Source organism: Andrographis paniculata, unplaced genomic scaffold, assembly GCF_009805555.1.
Source record: "Andrographis paniculata isolate CXL003 unplaced genomic scaffold, ASM980555v1 Contig82END, whole genome shotgun sequence".
Taxonomy (NCBI): domain Eukaryota; kingdom Viridiplantae; phylum Streptophyta; class Magnoliopsida; order Lamiales; family Acanthaceae; genus Andrographis; species Andrographis paniculata.
In genome coordinates, this window is record NW_026137620.1 from 4,100,457 (window position 1) to 4,120,821 (window position 20,365).

General features: G+C 35.9%; 2 protein-coding genes and 1 non-coding gene across 4 annotated transcripts; all 3 read left to right on the plus strand.

Annotated features, from left to right (window-relative positions):
- Positions 1-1,887: 1,887 nt before the first annotated feature.
- Positions 1,888-1,994, plus strand: LOC127241556 (small nucleolar RNA R71). Its single transcript, XR_007836553.1, has one exon. It is a non-coding gene; the product is annotated as a small nucleolar RNA R71 (small nucleolar RNA).
- Positions 1,995-5,849: 3,855 nt separating this feature from the next.
- On the plus strand, positions 5,850-6,479 carry LOC127241357 (glycine-rich protein 5-like). Its single transcript, XM_051260368.1, has one exon. It carries the CDS (start codon positions 5,850-5,852, stop codon positions 6,477-6,479), a length of 630 nt encoding a protein of 209 aa, XP_051116325.1.
- Positions 6,480-10,388: 3,909 nt separating this feature from the next.
- Positions 10,389-15,275, plus strand: LOC127241160 (uncharacterized). Of its 2 annotated transcripts, none has more exons than XM_051260077.1 (15): positions 10,389-10,757; positions 11,513-11,617; positions 11,720-11,831; positions 11,947-12,051; positions 12,404-12,508; positions 13,359-13,442; positions 13,523-13,638; positions 13,735-13,836; positions 13,913-14,026; positions 14,132-14,188; positions 14,277-14,343; positions 14,469-14,522; positions 14,637-14,711; positions 14,791-14,826; positions 14,990-15,275. In XM_051260077.1, the coding sequence occupies exons 2-15, from the start codon at positions 11,607-11,609 to the stop codon at positions 15,119-15,121; spliced, it is 1,170 nt and encodes a 389-aa protein (XP_051116034.1). In that variant the 5' UTR covers positions 10,389-10,757; positions 11,513-11,606; the 3' UTR covers positions 15,122-15,275. The 2 variants fall into 2 exon arrangements, with proteins under 2 accessions (XP_051116034.1, XP_051116033.1); XM_051260076.1 differs by having other exon boundaries at positions 11,530-11,617.
- The last annotated feature ends 5,090 nt before the right edge of the window (positions 15,276-20,365 follow it).

Sequence of the window (20,365 nt, forward strand, 5' to 3'; positions counted from 1 at the left end):
ACAAATCTAATCTCCCAAATTCATACCAAGTTGTTTTCCACTAATAGACTAGAAAAGTAAACTACTCGCTAATCATATAAGGAATAACAGAGTAAAAGGAAGTAAAGAGAAACATCGCTTGAGAATGATGTTGGTAGGGGCAGAACTCGAAATCCTCTTGGAAGAATCTTTCTCCTTCTTGCCCTTGCACGATTTCTCTCTGAGAATCTTCTGTATTGTGTTCTCATCGGCAAGTGGCATAACGTGGCGCCTCCCCATATTTCTTTCCTTTATATTTGCCATAATTTTGTAATAATTGGGCTTTGGGCTTTTTTTTTTTAATTTTCCCTCTGATTTTATCAATTTTATTAATTTTCTCTTGCAAATCATAAATAAATAATATATACCAAAATCAGGTAGAATCTAATCGAAATCAACCAAATATCGCCAAATAATATGAATATTTAACGGATGCGATTTATGGCTATCAAATCTCCCCATACCTAGACCATGCTTGCCCTCAAGCATAAATTCGAAAGAAGCCAAAAGAAATCGCAGGCGACTCAATATGACAAGAAAATCTAACTCAACCAAATCAATCGGAAATTCAACATTTCAAGCCAAGTCAACCTCACAGGATAAAGTGTATGCGCACTTGCTCTCTGAAAGAAATAAGTGTATATAATTAGCTTACGCTCAACCAAAAGACTTAGGCATCACATTAATTGCAGCTCATAAATCTAACATTGCTCGTTTAATCTCCAACTTACCTATCTTACAAGGAATCGAGAACATACCTGGATCTCCACATTTAGGAGGAAGCCTACGTTGTAAAATGGCAGATACGTTCTCGCTAGCACTAATGCATTCGTCTCCACGTAGTCTCTTCTTGTTCGCACAAAGATCCTTAAAAAATTTTGCATACTTCGGCACTTGCTTGATTGCATCCAGTAGAGGTACGTTCAATTCCACCTTTCGAAACATCTCCATCATCTCTTTGTTTTTGTCGTCCATCTTTGGTTTCGCCAACCTGCAAGGAAACGGTGTAACATTAGTTTTAGTATTAGTAGGTTTATCGAAAGTTACCTTGTTCGATGTTTCAATGGTGGCTTGCTCTATTTCTTTCTCAATGTCTTTCTCATTCTTGTGTTTTGGAACTCAAATCTTTGATACTTCCGAATCTTTTCCATTTTTTATAACAATCGAGCTCACATTCCTCGGATTGGCGTCGGACTGTGAGGGCAATCTGCCTTTTTCTCTTGACTTCATCTCGCACATCTCATTCACTATTTGACTTACTTGTTCTTCCAAATTCCTTATGTTATTCCGATTTTTCTGTTGAAATTGCAACATGTTAAACGCCATAGTTTTCATCATATCCTCTAAGGAATTACATGGAACCGTTTGAGGGGGTTGTGGAGGGTGGTTAGGTGCTAGGAATCCTCTTGAATGATCTCCAAAGTTAGCTTGTTGATTTCCGTACTTTAAGTTCAGCTGATCTTTTCATCCTAGATTGTAGGTATTCGAGTAGTGGTTGTATGCTCTTGGGATGAATCCTGCAGCACTGACATCCACTCCTTGAGTCATCGTGGGATAGGCATCAGAAGGGTGTTCCGGCTAGGGCATATGCTACATGCCTTAACTTTTGCATTCCCTATAGCCATCTGTCGAACAATTGAAGTTAGTTCAGTCAATTGTTTTTTAATAGAACTCACCTCGCTTGCTTCTTTAACTGCTACTGCTTCTCTTAGTCCGAACTGTTGTAAGTTCATCTCCATATTGTTCAATAAGTCTCATGCCTCTCTAGGAGTTTTGTTCATCAAGGCCCCTCCACTTGTTGCGTCTATGATTCTCCTGTCGATGGAAGTCAAACCTTCATAGAAATATTGAATCAGTAATTGTATGGGGATTTGATGATGGGGACATCGAATAAGTAAAGCATTAAAACAGTCTCAATATTCAAATAAAGACTCCCTTGTATGTTATATCATTCCGCATATCTCTTTCCTCATGATCACAGCTCGTGAAGCGGGAAAGTACTTTTCGAGAAACTTTCTCTTCATGTCAGTACATGTAGTGACGCTTCTGGCTGGTAGATTGAATAGTCAATCTTTTGCAGCATCTTTCAGTGAGAAGGGAAAAGCACGAAGCTTGATTTGATCTTCTATTACCCCTTGTGGCTTCATACTTGTGCAAACGACATCAAATTATTGAAGATGCTTATGTGGCTCTTCTCATGACAACCCATGGAAAGAAGGCAACAAGTGTATTAGTCCTGATTTTAATTCAAAAGCATTGTTACCGTCTACCGTCGGGTATGTGCTGCAGAGATGTTGCTGGGTCAATTTAGGGGCTGCCCTTAATGTCCTTTGATCCATCTCTTCTTCTAGCTCGATCTCGTCAGAATTAAAATCGCTAGATGATTCTAAAGCTAAATTTTTTTTGGCGATGCTTCCTAGTTTCTTTTCTCAATCGACGCGCAGTCTTCTCAATTTCGGGGTCGAAAATCAAGTTTCATGTGTGATCAGATCTCGACATAAACCAGAAAAAGTCAGATTTTTAAAAATAATATAAAACAACTAAAGATAAATTGAACCAATTAGAATTCCCCGGCAACGGCGCCAAAATTTGACAGGCGTTTGTCACACGCTGCAAAATTTAAAATAGAATAAACCTACTTCTGCAATAAAAATAACGTAGTATAGATGAAGTAGGGTCGATTCCTGAAGGAATTAAAAAGATTTTATTTTTTATTGTTTTATTTATAAATATAATAAAAATGGGGGATTTTGGAAATAGGAAATAAAAATAAAATTACAAACTAAAAACTAAAAACTGTACGACTAAACGATAAATTCAATGAAAATAACTTTCCATTCTATGAATGAAATTGACAACTTGGGTAGTGGATTTGATCATCGGTAATTATTTAATTTTATTGGTTTCTAAATAAATTAGTTATAGTTATCGACACGCGCCTAATAACCAACTCTTCCTTAATTTCTTGACAGTCTAGGTACGCCCGTCAACTGCTTCCCTAGTTAGACTAGAACCCTAGTGACGCTACAAAGAATTTACTTGCCTAACCGCCTTGCGAAGTAGAAGAGCCTAATTCAATTTAACAATTAACTATGCAAAATTGTTTAAAATTGATTCCGTGATTTTCTAATGGTGCCTGTCACTAGTTGCTACTTGAACCAAATTAAAACACAATTACGGATGCCTAATTTAGTTTAGCAATTAATCCTTAATCCAATTGAAATACCTTGCCACAATATCCAACCAAATAAAAGATTATAACTCAAAGAAATCAGAAACCACAAAAATACTTAGGAACCAAAGAAATCTCATAAATCAAAACAAATCTAATCTCCCAAATCCACACCAAGTTGTTTTCCACTCTTAGACTAGAAAAGTAAACTACTCGCTAATCATACGAGGAAGAACAAAGAAAAATGAAGCAAAGAGAAACATCTCCTGAGAATGATGTTGGTAGGGGTAGAACTCCAAATATTCTTGGAAGAATCTTTTTCCTTCTTGCCCTTGTACGGTTTCTCTCTGAGACTCTTCTGCACTGTGTTCTCCTCAGCAAGTGGCATAAAGTGGTGCCTCCCCATATTTCTTTCCTTTATATTTGTCATAATTTTCTAACAATTGGGCTTTGGGCCTTTTTTTCTCCTTTCCCGCTAATTCTATAAATTTTATTAATATTCTCCGGCAAATCATAAATAAATGATATATACCTAAATTAGGTAGAATCTAATCAAAATCAACCAAATATCGCAAATAATATAAATATTTAACGCGGGATTTATGGCTATCAATTAAACATAAATTTTTAAAATTAATAATGGTATGATATGAGTATGATATATACATATATATATTTTTATTTTTATTTATTTGTATTATAAAAATTTTATTTTTTAAAATGACATACATACTGCATATATTTTATTAAACAATAATTATTATAATTATCAAATAATTGCTTTGTAAGGATATCTGCGGGGCCGTGCACATGCTATCGTACACTTTGAATTTAAATAAAATAAAAGGAAAAATTATAAAAAAAAATGAAAAATCTGCTGCAGGTCAGCGGCTGTCGGTTAGGACAGGAGGGTTTCGCGCAGTTTTCACGATGCACAATAACTTCACAATGAAATTCTCCAAACCCCTTCCGGAAAACACACCCTAAATAATCATTGTTGAAAATGAACGTATCTTTAATAAAAAAAAATGAATTTTTTTTGGAAAGAATCCTCTCAAAAATAAAAACTTATTGAAAAGCAACGGCACATGGTCAAGGAGAGCAGGCAGCGGCGTGCGGTCGGGGTGAGGCTGAGGGTGAGAGCGGCGGCGTTGCGATCGTGTCTTGTTTGTGTGTATTATTGTTGAAATTCTTCGATGACGACCCGATAAATCTAGGCCAGTCAAAATCGATAATAATTGGGTTCCTCGGCCTACTTAATAAATTATCCGGGCTAGGTCTTGCAATAAAAATAAATCGACGAAAAAATATATAGGAATTGAGGTACTAGACCGAAGTGAAAAGCGTAGAAATATTGACGAAAGGAATTAAGATGACTTGAACGGATGAAAAATAATAATAATAATAATAATAATAATAATAATAATAATAATAATAATATGATTTAATAACAAGAATTTAAATAAGGCAAAACTAATGAAAATATGCAGAGAAAAGAGAATAAAGTGGATTGAATTTTTTGCTGTCGTGTAGGTTCGTCTTCTCTTCTTCTCCCTAATTGCCCATTTTATAACCTTGTGTCACACTTCCCTTTATTTTAGGCTACATGTTCCTAATCTTTCTCCACTTCCCTTCTTTTTGTCCCACCATTTTCTCAAATTTCCTATTTTTTGCTTAGAAAAGCTCCTTAACTCACTTCCCTATTATTTCCCTCGTCCATATTAAAAATTTATCATTATCCATACATAAATTGGGGTAAAATTAGGGTTGTTTGGGCCAGCTCATCTACTCCTTCGGGTTGGGCTGCCAATCACCTCCGGAAGCCCAAAATATGTGGGATTAACAAATGCCCCCTACTCCCCCCCCCCCAAAAAAAAAATATTTCGGCAAAAAGTTTGCCAAACTTTGAAGCCCAATATTTTCGTATGAGATTTCGACGGTACCTTGGTCTGAGCTTCATATAGCCTTATCTGGCAGCGGCAGAGGCTGGTCCGGGTCATCTTAGGGTCGGATTTATTGGAAAATATGGCGGTTGGAAGTAAAGCTTCTTGATTTTTTGGGCAAAAATCCAACCAACTCGACCTTGAAGTCGTTTTTGTACTGTAGGGCTCGCTCCAAGTCTCGATCGTTGGCTATGATATCGAGACTGACCTCTGAAATTGTATCATTTTCGAGAGCCCTATTCATAGATTCATCCTCCATATATTGAGCTTTTGGATCATCCGGAGAAGGTTGTTTATCCGGGGTAGCTTTTTTGTTCGAATCACCCGTTTTGGACTCCACTCTTGTCGGATCCGACACGGATGTCGCAAACCACTCTTGTCCAACACAATTTTATTTTCACATGTCTGTGTATGGCCTGCTCAGAGCTTATTTTCTTGTTGCCTCATCTTTTTTTTACTGGAACTAGCTGTCCAGCGCCAACGTCGCTTCCTTCATCTTTGTGCTTTTGTTTTCTTCTTCCTTCGGTTGCATGTCTGATGCTCATCCCTTGGGGACTGCTCGTAATGCCGCGTTGGGTGAAAGGTTATCACCACTTGGTCCGCCGAGACCACCCTCAATATCTTTCTATTTTTCTGAAAATGGATATTCACAAATGTATTGATGGTTCTTCCGGTTTCCTTTGACCCTTGCTGGTTTGCCCGGATTTGGGGTTGTTATGTCCGGATTTGACGGAGTTGACCCTCTCGGAGTCGGTGGATCTTTCCAGGCCCTTTCCGACACTAGTGACGCTTTCAAAGGTAGCGAGGGTGGCAGATCTATATCCCTTATCGCCTTAGGATGTGGCGTCATCGTCGGGGCTGCTTTTCGGATAATTTCTGGGGCTGGATGTGCTTCCGGAGGTGACAGAGCTGTCCTCCGGGTAATGTCTGGAGCTGAAAGTGCTCCCAAAGGTCGTGGGACTGTCTTCCGGGCAGCGTTGGGAGCTGGAAGTACTACCGGAGGTGGCGGGGCTGTCCTCCGGGTAATGTGCGGAGCTGGAAGTGTTCCTGAAGGTGGTGGGGCTGTCCTTCGGGCAGCGTTTGGAGCTGGAAGTACTGCCGGAGGTGGCAGGGCTGTCCTCCAGGTAATATCCGGAGCTAGAAATGTTCCCGAAGATGGCGGGGTTGTCTTTCGGGCAGCGTTTGGAGCTAGAAGTACTGCCGGAGGTGGCAGGGCTATCCTCCGGGCAGTATCTAGAGCTGGAAGTGCTCCCGGAGGTGGCGGGGTTGTCATCGGGGCAGTGTCTGGAGCTGGAAGTGCTGCCGGAGGTAGAGGGGTTGTCATCTGGGTAGTATCTGGAACTTGAAGCTCTCTTGGAGGTGGCGGGCCTGTCCTCCGTGCAGTGTCTAGAGCTAGAAGTACCACCAAATGCACCTCCCAGGTAGTCCATGGCGCCGTTGGCGCTGAATCTGCTGTCAGAGGTACCTCTCGACTCATTCGTTGAGTTGATGGTGGTTCCTGAGGAGTTGGAGCTGCTCCCCAAGTCATTCGTGGCGTCTCCGGAGCCGAACAGTTCTCGAATGGTACCGAAACCCCCTGATTTGGAGATCCATAATCCTGGACCTACTCGGACACCTCACGAAAATTTATCCTATGGTATACTCCTTGTCACCCATGCGGAGGCAGCGCCGATGAAGTTGGTAAGTCTGATCCCACGCCATTGCGACGGCCGAAGGGGCTGACCCCCAGGGTCCCGGAGGAGGCGGGGCTGTCCCCAGGGTACCGCGGAGGTGGTGTGATTGCCCCCTAAGTGATTTCGGAGGTTGTAGGAACGGCTGGAGGTGTCGGGGTCATGTTCGACCATGCCACCCAAGCATCGATGGTCACTCCTTGATTATTGCAATCCGAAATCGAGATATGAGGACCTGTTCCACCAACTAAATGGTTATTGTACCATTGAGAGCTTGGTGGTATACCTCTAATGCTTCCCGGAGGTCTCTGGAATGGCTGCTGCCCTGTAATAGCCTGCCCGGAGGACGTCGTTGCTTCAGCCAAGAACTCATCAAGGGTACCATTGTTGCTGGTCCTTCGCGTCAATACAGTCACGTTGACGTACCAGAACATTGTCGAATGAGATCCGATGTTGCCCCCCAGTTCCGCGCTTGATAAATGATCATTTTCGGCAAGTTCGGTGTTGGTTGTAGGAGCTTCTCCTTTGTGGGTCTTTCTTCCCTCACCCATGTAAATCCATCGCGGATAGTGAACTTTAATAAATCTGTAATGTACCTGAAAAGCTCCGGAGCCGACCCATGAAGTGCCGTTTGGATCTCTTCCCGGGTTTGATTCTTTAAAACGCTAGCCGGGATTCTCACCATTCTTTCCACACCTCCCGGAGCTGCAGAGGATTCGTTATGTGTGATTTCTCCGGAAACATACGGTGCTGTAATTTTTCTGGAAATCGACATTGTGGTTTTCTTCGGCGATGGTAATTTGCGATTCCTCAATTGCGTAAAAAGTGCGAGACTCGTCGGAGTCCCACTGGGCGTGCCAATATGTTATCGCTGAAATTCATCAATGACGGCCCGATAAATCTAGGCCAGTCGAAATTGACAATAATCGTGTTCCCCGGCCTACTCAAAAAAGTATCCGGACTAGGTCTCACAATAAAAATAAATCGACAAAAAAAAAATGTAGGATTTGAGGTAGTAGACTGAAGTGAAAAACATAGAAATATTGATGAAAGGAATTAAGATAACTTGAACGAATGGAAAAAAAAAAATCTGATATGATTTAGTAACAAGAAATTAAATAAGGCAAAAAAAAAATGAAAATATGCAGAGAAAAGAGAATAAAGTTGATTGAATTTGTTGTTGCGGTTCTTCTCTTTTCTCCCTAATTGCCCCTTTTATAGTATTGTGCCACATTTCCCTTTATTTTAGGCAATATGTTTCTAATTTTTCTTCACTTCCCTTCTTTTTGTCCCATTATTTTTTCAAATTTCATATTTTTTGCTTAGGAAACTTTCTTAACTCACTTCCCCGTTATCTTCTTCATCCATATTAAAAATTTATCCTTATTCATACATAAATTGGAGTGGAATTAGGGTTATTTGGACCGGCTCATCTACTTTATCGGGCTGGGCTGTCAATTACCTCCAAAGAAACCCAAAATATGTGGGAGTAACAGTGAAAAAAATAAGTAAAGTAGGACACGAGGAGGACGGCGCGTAGCGGTGGCTTGTGGTCGTGGAGGGCAGCGCACGGTAAGGGCAAGGTTGAGAAAGAAACGGCGGTGTTGCGATCGTGTGTTGTTTTTGAGAGAGGAAAATGAATAAATTAAAGTAAATTATGAATTGGGGAATACAAGAATTAGGATTACTTATACTATTATTTTAATGTTAATTTATATATATATATATATATATATGATATTTTATTTAGGATTATTTAGGATTTAAATTTGAAATTAAAATTATATAAATTGAGAACTATTTAAAATTAATATATATATTAATTCATATATAAAATAAAATTTAGATTTATTTTATTTATTTATAAATAAATAAATTTCATATATATAATATTTATAATAAATATATTATTTCAATAAAAGTTTGTAAACAAGATGTGAGTTCGCTCGTTAATCAAATTTTGTCAGAGCCGAGTTTACGAACAGCTCAATTAATTTAAGGGCTTTAAACTAAAGTAATGGATATCCGTCTATGCTTCATGTGATGTTATGAATAATAAGCATTGTGCTAATTACTTAGCCTTAATCACGGATTAATAATAAGGGTGTCAAAATTGAACTTTGTCTAAAAATATGAATCTACTCGATTAAACATTTTCAAATTAGTATCTGAGTATTTCGGATTCTTAAGAAGTCAAGTTTACTCTGAATTTTTTTTTTAAAAAAAGAAAAATTAGTCAAATTTCAATTTAACATGATAATTTAAAATATAAAAAATAGGTTGAATTTCAATTTTGCTCCGTCCAATTATTTTATTTCTATCTTTCAAATTATTAGAATAAGAAAGAAAGAAAGGATCTAATAATTAATAATAATAAAAATACTATTCTTTCTCGATCTGCTAAATAATTTAGGAATTAAAACAAACACATCGTATTCTTTCCGATTTCGAGTTTGAATTATTTTAATTTTTTAATAAAAATTTAAATATAATATTTTTTTATATAAAAAAAAATATATTTTTTTTATATAAATTCATAATAGTTATGATTTATCTAAAAGTTTAGATATTATTTATTTATTATGGAGTCAAATTAAATAAAAAATTTAAATAAGTTTCTAAAAGAAACATGCCCTTGAATTCTAGAAAATCAAATGCTAATGATGTGAATTGCATAAGAAAATTATCAATTTTTTTTTTTTCTTTTTTATTTTTTTTATAAAGTGGAACCTCCAATCGTTATCCGAAAGTGTGTACTGAGTAAACTTCCGGTCGAATCTAATACACTGCAAACTAGGTTCGATAGACAAGTCACACTGGGCGAATCATGTATGACAGGTAACCTAAGGCGTCTGGGATTAGTGTTAATAGAGATAAATCAAATTAATGATAACGCAAATCAAATAAATTAAATTAATATATCATATTCAAACTTTAAATTTCTTTATTAATATGCCTCTCATCTCAATAATAATAAAATAAGTAACGCTATGATAGTGTGCATGTTTGAGAGTTGAATTTTGAATTATAAAAAAATTTGAATTTGAATAGTGGTATGCTGAGAGAAAATTTTTGTATAAATAATATAGTCCATCAAAGTCTTTCAAACAAACGCAACCTAGGTAAAAATGAAATTATTTCACAAACACAATATTTTCAATAATCGAAACAATATTAAAAGGGTGTGTGTGTATGTTTTTTAATGATAAGTATGAAATTTATAAAAATGAAAATATATTGGAAATACAGAATTATTATGATATAAATATTATATATAACTTGTTATATTATTATATCAATTATATTTAAATATACACTATTACTATACTTATATTAAAATTGAACTAATCTCATTAATAATTAATAACTATTTAAATACATGGATGGGGAGGAAGAGGCGTTATTAATAAAGGTGGAATTAAATATATATATTTTTTCTATCTAACGATAAATTAATATTATGGACGAGATTTTTAATAAAACCCCGTCATTTTTTATTTTTGAAAAAAAAAAAAGAAAAAAATAATAAAATCTGCGGTCAAAAGTCAAAGCCCATAAACATTAGCGGAAGTGCAGAAATAGACGAGAAACAACGGCGAACGCTGTCGAAAGGGAAGGCAGAAGAAAACGAGGAGAAATTTGGTTCTTCGATCGCTTTTGCCTGCTAGTTCTCCCTTCTCTTGTTGCTCATTCATTGATTGCAACCTTGTTATTACGCCATTCTTTTTTTTCTTTTTTGTTTGAACACTGGAGAGGAGCGGTCGGTGGCCGCTGTGTTTTGGCTGCATCTATCCATGCATTTAATGGCGGATTAAGATTTGTCGACCGGCCGAAGTGTGTTGAATCGGTTTCATTTTGTTTGTGGAAGCATTTTTGTTATTTTTTTGTAGTTATCATCTCGTGTTGCCGATTGGTTCTAGGAATTGCAGGGGATTCTTTCTGATTTTAGGGGAGGTACGTGTTTCTATGTGCACTACTTTGGAGGATATTCTTTTGAGTAATCTGTGTTGAATGTTGAGTATGTTTTTGATGTGTTTGTGCTTATGTTTGGTCTTGAAGGGTGATCAGTTTAGATTAATGTAGAAAATCATCACGCGTAGACAACGTTCGTATCCACGGTTCTCTTAGAGTGTAGCTAATATTTGGGTGCTGATTTGATTGAGAGTATCCAGTGATTGCATTATTTGTTTTGATCGAGTGATTGCACTATTGGAATGAATGGATGTGGATTCTTTGTTTGTTTTTGAATGTATTTGGGATGAAATGCCTGATATAACTTCAATATAATTTTTTAGTTTTATTTTGATATAAAGAACAGAAGATGTAAATTTTCTGAAATATATATTTTGGTGGACCATGTGTTTCATCAAGTAGACATGTTAATATAGTTTTAGGCATTCCAATGGTTTTCTCAGCTGATGGAAGGGAAGTTGAACTTTGTGCTCTCTGAATGTAAGTTTCTGTTTTGATAGTTTTATGCTGTTAGAATGAGAAAGGAGGATTAGTTTGTGTGTCTTGTGGTTTGTGAGCTCAACTTGTTCATTATTTAAGTTGTTTGCTTGGGATTTTTGGTGTGTCGAAGTACTTTCTCTGAAATATTAATAATATCTGTGTAATACTTAGACTGGTTTTTATAATGATTTTATGCCACACTGATGTCTATGTAGTGAATAATCGTTGTGTTTGTGTTGTTGTGCTATTGTGAAAAGTTTCCCTTTGGACATAGGTAGCCTGCCATCACATATTGGATCTAAGGAGCTTAAGGGAGACACGAACCAAGGCGTTATAATTAGAAGCAGGAATATGGTGCGCAGGTATGTGAGATTCTATCAAACAATAAAAATTGGACTATGTCGTTGCAGTTTTGTTTGCCTACAAGGACACTATTATATGACATTGTGTTCCATTCTCATCAGCAAATTGTCTACAAGCCCAAATGATCCGATGAGGATTTCTGTCATTATTATTTTCGGACTAGTGTCGGGCTTCTTAGTAGGAGTTTCATTTCCATCACTTCCATTAAGAAAGGTACTAAGTTTATCCGTCGATTATAAGTTATAACATGAGTGTGGTTGCGCATATTGCACCACCCGGTTAATGATTTCTAATCTCCCATAACTGATTCAAGTTTCTTGTATGACAGTTAAATATCACAGCGTCTATTCTTAATGATTTTTCAATAATTGGGAACACAGATACAACTAAGAGCAACTCAATCAAAATTCAACCCAGGAAGGATGTATCAAAGGTTTGCATGCTTTCATTGCTTTTGTTTTCTTAAGCCTATTTAACATATCATAAGCTTCAACAACTTTTCCTCTTGATGCTGGTAAAACTAGTAATTTTTAATTCAGAAATGGTATTAACAAAGTCGAAAGGAAAATAAAGGCATGTTAAATTAGTTAAAAGCTTTTCTTGATTGGCTGTCATTCCTTGTGGCGTCTAATCTATCTATTGTACAAGCTAAAGAGTTCTTGCTTATGTTGTAGCTAGACTGATGCATTCATCGGGCTTCCATCATATTCCTCTATTGTTATGCATGAGAGAGTTTCTGTCTATAATATATTTTTGATCTATGTTGTCTTTTGTCTTCTATTCAGATATGGGTCCCTTCGAATCCGAAAGGTGCAGAAAGGTTGCCTCCAGGCATTGTTGCATCTGAATCAGATTTGTACCTCCGAAGACTTTGGGGCAAACCTAGTGAGGTAAGCATCATGATTATTTTCTAGTTTCATATAACAATGGTTGTTGTGCTTATCACAGTAAGCTTAGCATTCAGAACACCAGGAATAGGAAACAACGAAACATGGTATTCCAGACCCCCAAAAGCTCCTCCACAACCTTTCATTTGTCTTCTCATGTGCATATATGCCTAGTAATTATTTAAAAACATCTCTATTTCTTCATTTTCCTTCTCAAAGGCATGAATTCCATTCCCCTTGCGCAATTCCACACTTATACCAGCCTTTAATCTCTCTGCCCTCTTTATTCTTCTACCTTTATACTATTGGCTGAGTTGGAAATTTTGTCTTCGTTTGATATTTAGTTTGAAAGACTGAAGGTTCTTTAATGATATATTCCAGCAGCAAGGCTTGCATTCTCTTAAAACAGCACCACCTAGAATGATGCGTCTCTGATACACTCAAGTTATGTTAGTTTTTACAGATAAACTGAGTTTGTGCAATGACCATGATCACTTAAATTAGACTGCTACTCCAGACAAGTAAATATTTTAAGGCCATATTCAATTTAGGTTATTGTTCAATAATCACTTAAAATAAATAAACACTATGTACATGAATTAAAGAGGCTGACACTGGTTTGATCACTTCCCTTACCTTGGAAAATATCGTGCATAATAAAAAGTAAAAGTAACTAAAAAATGTACTGATAATATTAACCAGGTCGGGTTATATTTTGTAACCCTGCAAGCTAAGGAGCATAAGAACTGATCCACAGCTTGTTTGTACATGAAAAGGATTGTAAGCAGTGATTTCACTCTGCTGGAAGAACACAGCACAATTCATTATTTCTAACTGAACCATTATTTCTTAGGACTTGGCGAGAAAGCCAAATTATTTGGTGACCTTTACTGTTGGTTATGATCAAAGGAATAATATTGATGCCGCCCTAAAAAAGGTCAGTGTCCTTAACACTGGTTCCACTTAATCCGATTCTCCCTCCCTCTACCCTTGCTCACAAATGAAGCTTTGTTGCAGTTTTCAGAAAATTTTACTGTCCTTTTATTTCATTATGACGGGAGAACAACTGAATGGGATGAATTTGAGTGGTCAAAAAGAGCGATTCATGTCAGCGCTAGAAAGCAGACAAAATGGTAAGACTGCACTATTCTTCAGATGATTATGGAACTCTTTTGTCATCTATTTCGTAATAATTCTGGAATCTGAATTTTTTGAGATCCGTATACAAGGTGGTTTGCTAAAAGGTTCCTGCATCCAGACATTGTTGCTCCATATGACTACATTTTCATTTGGGATGAAGACCTTGGGCTCGAGCATTTTAATGCAGAAGAGTAGGTCCATTTCATAAAGGAGGAAGATTGGTCCATCTTTCTCAATGCTAATGTTCTCTGTTTCTGCAAATTCCAGATATATTAAGCTGGTGAAGAAGCATGGTTTAGAAATTTCCCAGCCTGGTCTTGAAGCCACCAGGATTCCAACTTGGCAAATGACCAAAAGAAGACTCGATCGTGAAGTTCACAAGTCGGGAAATGCATTTTAATAACATTCCTTGCTTGCATGTATTCTAATCTCATACCTTTTAATGATGTCCTTTAGTTTAAATGCCGCACCGCTCTGTGATTACAGGGAGACAGAGGAGAAGCCTGGCTGGTGCCATGACCCCCATATGCCTCCCTGTGCAGCGTATGACCTTTCCTGTATAATTTTCTTAAGTTTCTTTTCTCTCCACTTGCATCTCTGTGTTTTCTTTAATATCGAAAACTTTACCCAGTTTTGTTGAAATTATGGCTCCGGTCTTTTCTCGGGAAGCATGGCGGTGCGTGTGGCACATGATTCAGGTAGTTATCATTTTCCTATCTTCCTTTTCCATGCTATAAATATTCTACATTAATTTCTGCCCTCCTTATTCGAAGATTTTATCGTCTTACCGTAAATATGCAATTTATATGCACATGCTTTGTAGAATGATTTAGTTCATGGATGGGGTTTGGATTTGGCTCTCCAAAGATGCGTTGAGGTCAGCACGCTCAATAACTCCAAAATACACTCTACTTCTCGGTTCCGCAAGAGTGAATGCATTCAATTCTATAACATATATATTCTCTGATGAAGTAAAGATTTGTGTTTTCAGCCTGCACATGAAAAAATTGGAGTTGTAGATGCTCAGTGGATTGTTCACCAAAGCGTTCCTTCATTAGGAAACCAGGTATTACAGTTTGTTTGCATCAGATAAGACACAGATTGAAGTAATTTATTCATTTTCCTGTATGCGAATGTGATGACAGGGACAATCCGAAGAAGGAAAGGCTCCATGGCAAGGGGTACGTGTCTGTCTGTTCCCCAATCTTACGATACTTTGTACGTCATTATTACTTATTACTTGCAAGTGGAAGCGCCTCATTCTGGTCTAAAAACATGGTCGTAAATATGTCATTGCTGGCTGGCTTATTACTTGTTCATTGTTGTCCTGTGTGCGTTGGTTAGGTGAGAGAGAGGTGCAACAGAGAATGGGGATTGTTCAGAAGTCGAATGAAGAATGCCGAAAGATCATACTACAAGTCCATGGGGATGGATCCTTCCAATTTCACCACACGCTCGTCGAATTCCAAAGATTAGCATTAGCATTAGCATGCAAGGGCAAGGATATATGGTAGGACATATTGTTTGTTTGTTTGTTTGTGTTTCAGTAGGATGGATAGTCGTTGCATTTGTATATAAGAAAGAATACAGTACTTAATTGATTGACCACACCCGATTATTTTCACCTCAACTTATATTTTTTATCAAGTTGGTAATTATTTGTTGCCATTTAGATCATGCAGTTATTTTGCCCCTGTTTATATATAATTGGACTAAGTTACAAAGCAATGTCCTTGAAATTGGTTAGCTTAGAGCAATAGTCATTGAGGAAAATTACGTGTCATCTGACACATTTCATTTTTAAAATCAAAATAAATTTAGTACACAATGACGTTAAATGTATTAGATGAATTTGAATGGCTTGGGCTTGGCTTCTCTGCCACGAGGCAATATATATGATGTTATACTTTTTTGGCTTTAAGATCTGTTACATTGTGTTTTTTTTTATTGAAATTTGAAATAAAAGCCTCACAGTATAGCCGGACTTCTAGATTTTGTTTATTTTGTTTATACTAGACCAACTCCTCCAATTTTCACAAATCATAATATATACTCTCTCCGTTCGCCTCAGGTTTTATTTATCTTTTTCATCGTTATACTTAACTAATATTACAAGACATTAATGAAAGTATTATTGCAATTTTTTTCTTTATATTAAATTTTGATATAATAATTAATACTCAAATATCTGTCACACAAAAAATAAATGGAACCTTAGTATGGGACAGAGATAATATATTTTATGAGCTAGAAGCCGCAATTGTTACAATCAAATGTTCTTTGATTTTGCATTTAAATTTATTATGTTTGAATTTAATAAAAGTGATAATATTCTTAAATTATAAAAAATGACATGCTATTAAAGTAAAACTAGCCTCAAAATGTTGCCCGGCATTTAAGATGTAAAATTGTACATGAACCGTGCTAATTGCAAACTAGTTACATTAGTGATTTTTTTTTTTTTTTTTTCGTATTTTAGTTCTCCGGCACCTATTTGGCATCCGTTTGGCTCGCCGAAAGATATTTTCCGCCAGGTGTTGTGGATTTTTTTTAATTTGTTTCAAATTTTAAAAAAAAATTAATTAATTAATTTTATTTTATTATTATTATTTTTTTGTAAAAATTTATGGTGTGTTTGTTTTGTAAAATAATTTGAAGGGATTTTATTTTATTTTATTTTTTTATGTAAGGTAGAATATAAAAATAATAAATGTGTGTGATATATTAATATTTTTGAAAAAAAATATTTGTGTTATTTTGTTTACAAAACACACTAAAACTTTCAAAAAATAATTTTAAAAAAATTAAAATAAAAATCTACGTATCGCTGACCTGTCCGACACGTGTCCTCTGTCATATAAAGTTATGCCCATTTGATCGGGTACAAGAAAAATATAAACTTTCTTTTATGGTAAATAAAAAATTTTTACTAAAGAAAAAACGATAATAACTTTAGGGGAACGGTTAGGATGTCCGATTAGGGATTTAATCCAACGGTGATGATTTTTGGAAGGGGTAAAAAAGTAATTTTCAATTCATATACAACAACACACAATCTATTCATTCAATTAAACCGATTTCTTCCCTAATTTTTCAAATTCCTTTCTCGATCAGATTCGACTTTGATTCATGGAAGAGCAACACATTAATCAAGAGCAACTACAAATCGAAGAAAGAGAAAGTGTAATCAGGAACACAATCATATTATGGAAGAGCACAGAGAAACGAGTTCGTACTTGATCATGGAAAAATAAATGACCGAAAGAGAAGAAACTGTTACCATACAAGAAGTCGATTTCGTCATTGAAGAACAACATGATATTATTAAATAGCAGACATCAATATCCATCAACAATGATCATTGTGACAATACTGATGTAAGAAATCACGAATCAAGTACTAAAAAATTCAACTATACAAATTAAATTCTTCGCAATGTGTTTCCAAAAAATCATATACCTTGGATAGATCATAATTACATAGCACATACTATATTAATGAAAAGCACACAAAAAGAATCATTTAGCACATGATCTACTGTATTTTATCACAAAAGTAATTTTTACTGAATCTAACATAATATATATACAACACGTATCATACCGAAAATAGTCACACTAACGTAAGATAAATAGCACATGAGAGAGTGTAACTTATAACCTATAAACTCTCTTCCTTTTGAATTATTAGCTAAAAAAATAATTTTCAAGATTAATTACATGTAACAATACATACATAGCACATCATATGCTACAAAAAATCACACTAAAAATACTTATTAAGCACACGGCCAACTGTGAACCATAAGAGGATTTTTTTTTCATTATATTTAGCATAACATATAAATACAGCACATGCTACATCCTATAAAATCACATTAATTACACTAAAATAGCACACAACTCAATCAAAGTGTACTTAGCAGACTAAGGAAACATATTTAGCACATAGACAACTGTAAATTCTCTTAAAATTATGGTGCAAGTTTAATTACATGTAACAAAACATAGATAGCACATAATATATTAGGAAAAATCACACTAAAATATATTTAGCAGATGGACACCTATCAATTGTAAGAGCATGCACAATATGCTAAAAAATCACATTGATTACAATAAATTAGGACATAACACAATGTTGAAATATTACAAAAGAGACATTTTTTCAAAAGAAATACATGTTGTGTATAATAAATACAAGTATTGTTCGTTCATAATTATAAATACGTCTGTAGTAATATTGTGTGATGTCTGGCAGCATACCGTGTGCTGAATTTTAAAATGTACTTAGCACACTAAAATGATGTATTTGCCATGTGAATAAAAGGAAATTCTAAGAAGAAATTTTCATATTGAACACTTTGAAATTTTGTGTTTTCTCTCTAAAAATTTACAGGTATAGGAAACATAACAAATATGAAATTCAATACACCTGTTGATGCTTATCAATTTTATTGTGATTATGCACATAACAAAGGCTTCGGTGTGAGAATTAAGATGCAGAAAAAAAAATAAAGAAGAAAACTGAAAAACTCCAATACTTGGAGTACTGTTGCAATAAAGAAGGGCACCGTTTGGGAAGTAAGATGGCTGCAGATAAAAATGAAAAATCAACTGAAGATTTAAATATTTCTCAAAAGAAGATTACAAGCAGGACAAAACATGAGACAAGGATTGGGTGTGCTGCAAGATTGAAACTGCAATTAGATATAGTGTCTGAAATATACAATGTTACCTTCTTTGATGACAACCATGGGTCATGCACCTGCGGCATTCAAAACAAACTAGCAAGAAAAACTGATCGTGACATGGTAATCCAATTTCTTACTAGATTGAATGAAAATTTTGAAAGTGCAAGAGGCCAAATCTTGACGATGGATCCCTTGCCCAACATGAGTAAGGCATATTCAATGGTAGTGCAATATGAGAAACAAAAAGAAATTCACATGACCACAGAGCACAATGCATTGGCTTTCACTAACCATGTCCAATCTTCTAAATTCTTGGTTGAGAAGAAAAGGATGCAGCAAGACAAAAGAAATATGGTGTGTGAGTTTTGTAAGAAAAAAGGGACATGGAAGAGACACATGCTTCTCTTTGCATGGTGTGCCTTACTGGTTCAATGAATTAAAAGAAAAGAGAGTTGCTACAACCAACAATCTAGTCATAGAACAAAAGGAACCAAATGAGAGAACCAAGTTAGGAAATGGAAATTCTGAGAAGAAGTCTACTGGTGTTCCTGACTTTGCAGCTCTTATAACGGCTGAACTTCACAAAATGATGCAACAAAGTGTTGGGGATATTACAACTCAATAGAGCAGCTCAAACATAGAATATTCAGGTAACTTTTCCTTTGTGAATTATATGGATATGATAACAATTCTTGGTTAATAGACAGTGGAGCTTCGTGCCATATTTGTAAGAATGCTACCATGTTCACCACTTTGAAACCTCTCCATTCGAAACCAAGAATATTCTTGCCTGATGGATCTCACTTAACAGCTGAGTTTGAAGGAGCAGTCACCATTGCTTCTGCCATTGTTTTCCCTTGTATATATTTTGTCCCACATTTTACTTTCAACCTTTTATCTGTGAGTAATCTCTTAAAATATATTGATTACACTCTTGTGTTCTCTATATATACTTGCCTTGTGCAGGACCGGAAATCTAAAATCACTTTGGCTACTGGATATCAAACTCAAAACCTCTACATCCTTCTTGGTTTGGCTCACTCAGTTGCTGCTGCTGTAGAAGATTGTGCAATTTTGCACAATCAACTTGGCCATATCTCAGTTGAGAGATTAAAGCACTTACCATTTGTTCCTTCCTGTGATATCAAGCCATGTGACACCTGCCACAAGGCCAAACAGCCAAACACTCCTTCAATAAAAGTGCATCATGTGCTACCTCTATTTTTTAGTTGATTCAAATGGATACTTGGGGCCTTTATCAAACTCCTACCCTAAATGGATGTTATTACTTTCTTACTATTGTTGATGATTACTCTAGATTCATATGGACCTATCTTTTGCACAATAAACAGAATGTTGATCAAATAATTGAGTCCTTTGTCCTATATGTCAAAAATCATTTCAACTGTCAAATAAAAACCATTAGATCTGACAATGGTTCTGAATTCTTGAACTCAAAATTCTGTTTTCTAAATATGGTATTGTGCACCAGCACTCCTGTCCTCACACACCCTAACAAAATGGAAGAGTATAAATCAAGCACAAGCATTTGCTGCAAGTAACTCGATCTCTACTCTTTCATGCTTCTCTACCCCTTAAGTTATGGGGTGATGCCCTCTTTCATGCCACAAACATCCTCAATAGAGCCCCTTCTGTGGTTTTAAATTGGGAAACACCTTTCCAACGTCTTTATAAAACCATGTCCACCTATGATCATCTCAAAGTGTTTGGTTGTTTGTGCTATGCTGCCAACACTGCCATCAACCTTCACAAACTGTTACATTGCTCCTTAAAGTACATTTTGCTTGGATATCCAGCTGGCCAAAAGGGATTTAAGGTTTATTATCTTGACACTCATAAAAGATTTGTTACAAGGTATGTCACATTCTATGAAAATGTGTTGCCTTTTTTATCTGTTTCTGATTCTGATTCTTTTGGCCCACCTAAAAGCTCACCTCAAACTAACATCATTGATCCTATCCTTGACCAGCCTGTCCTAGATATTCCTTTCCTCTAGCCTGAAGACA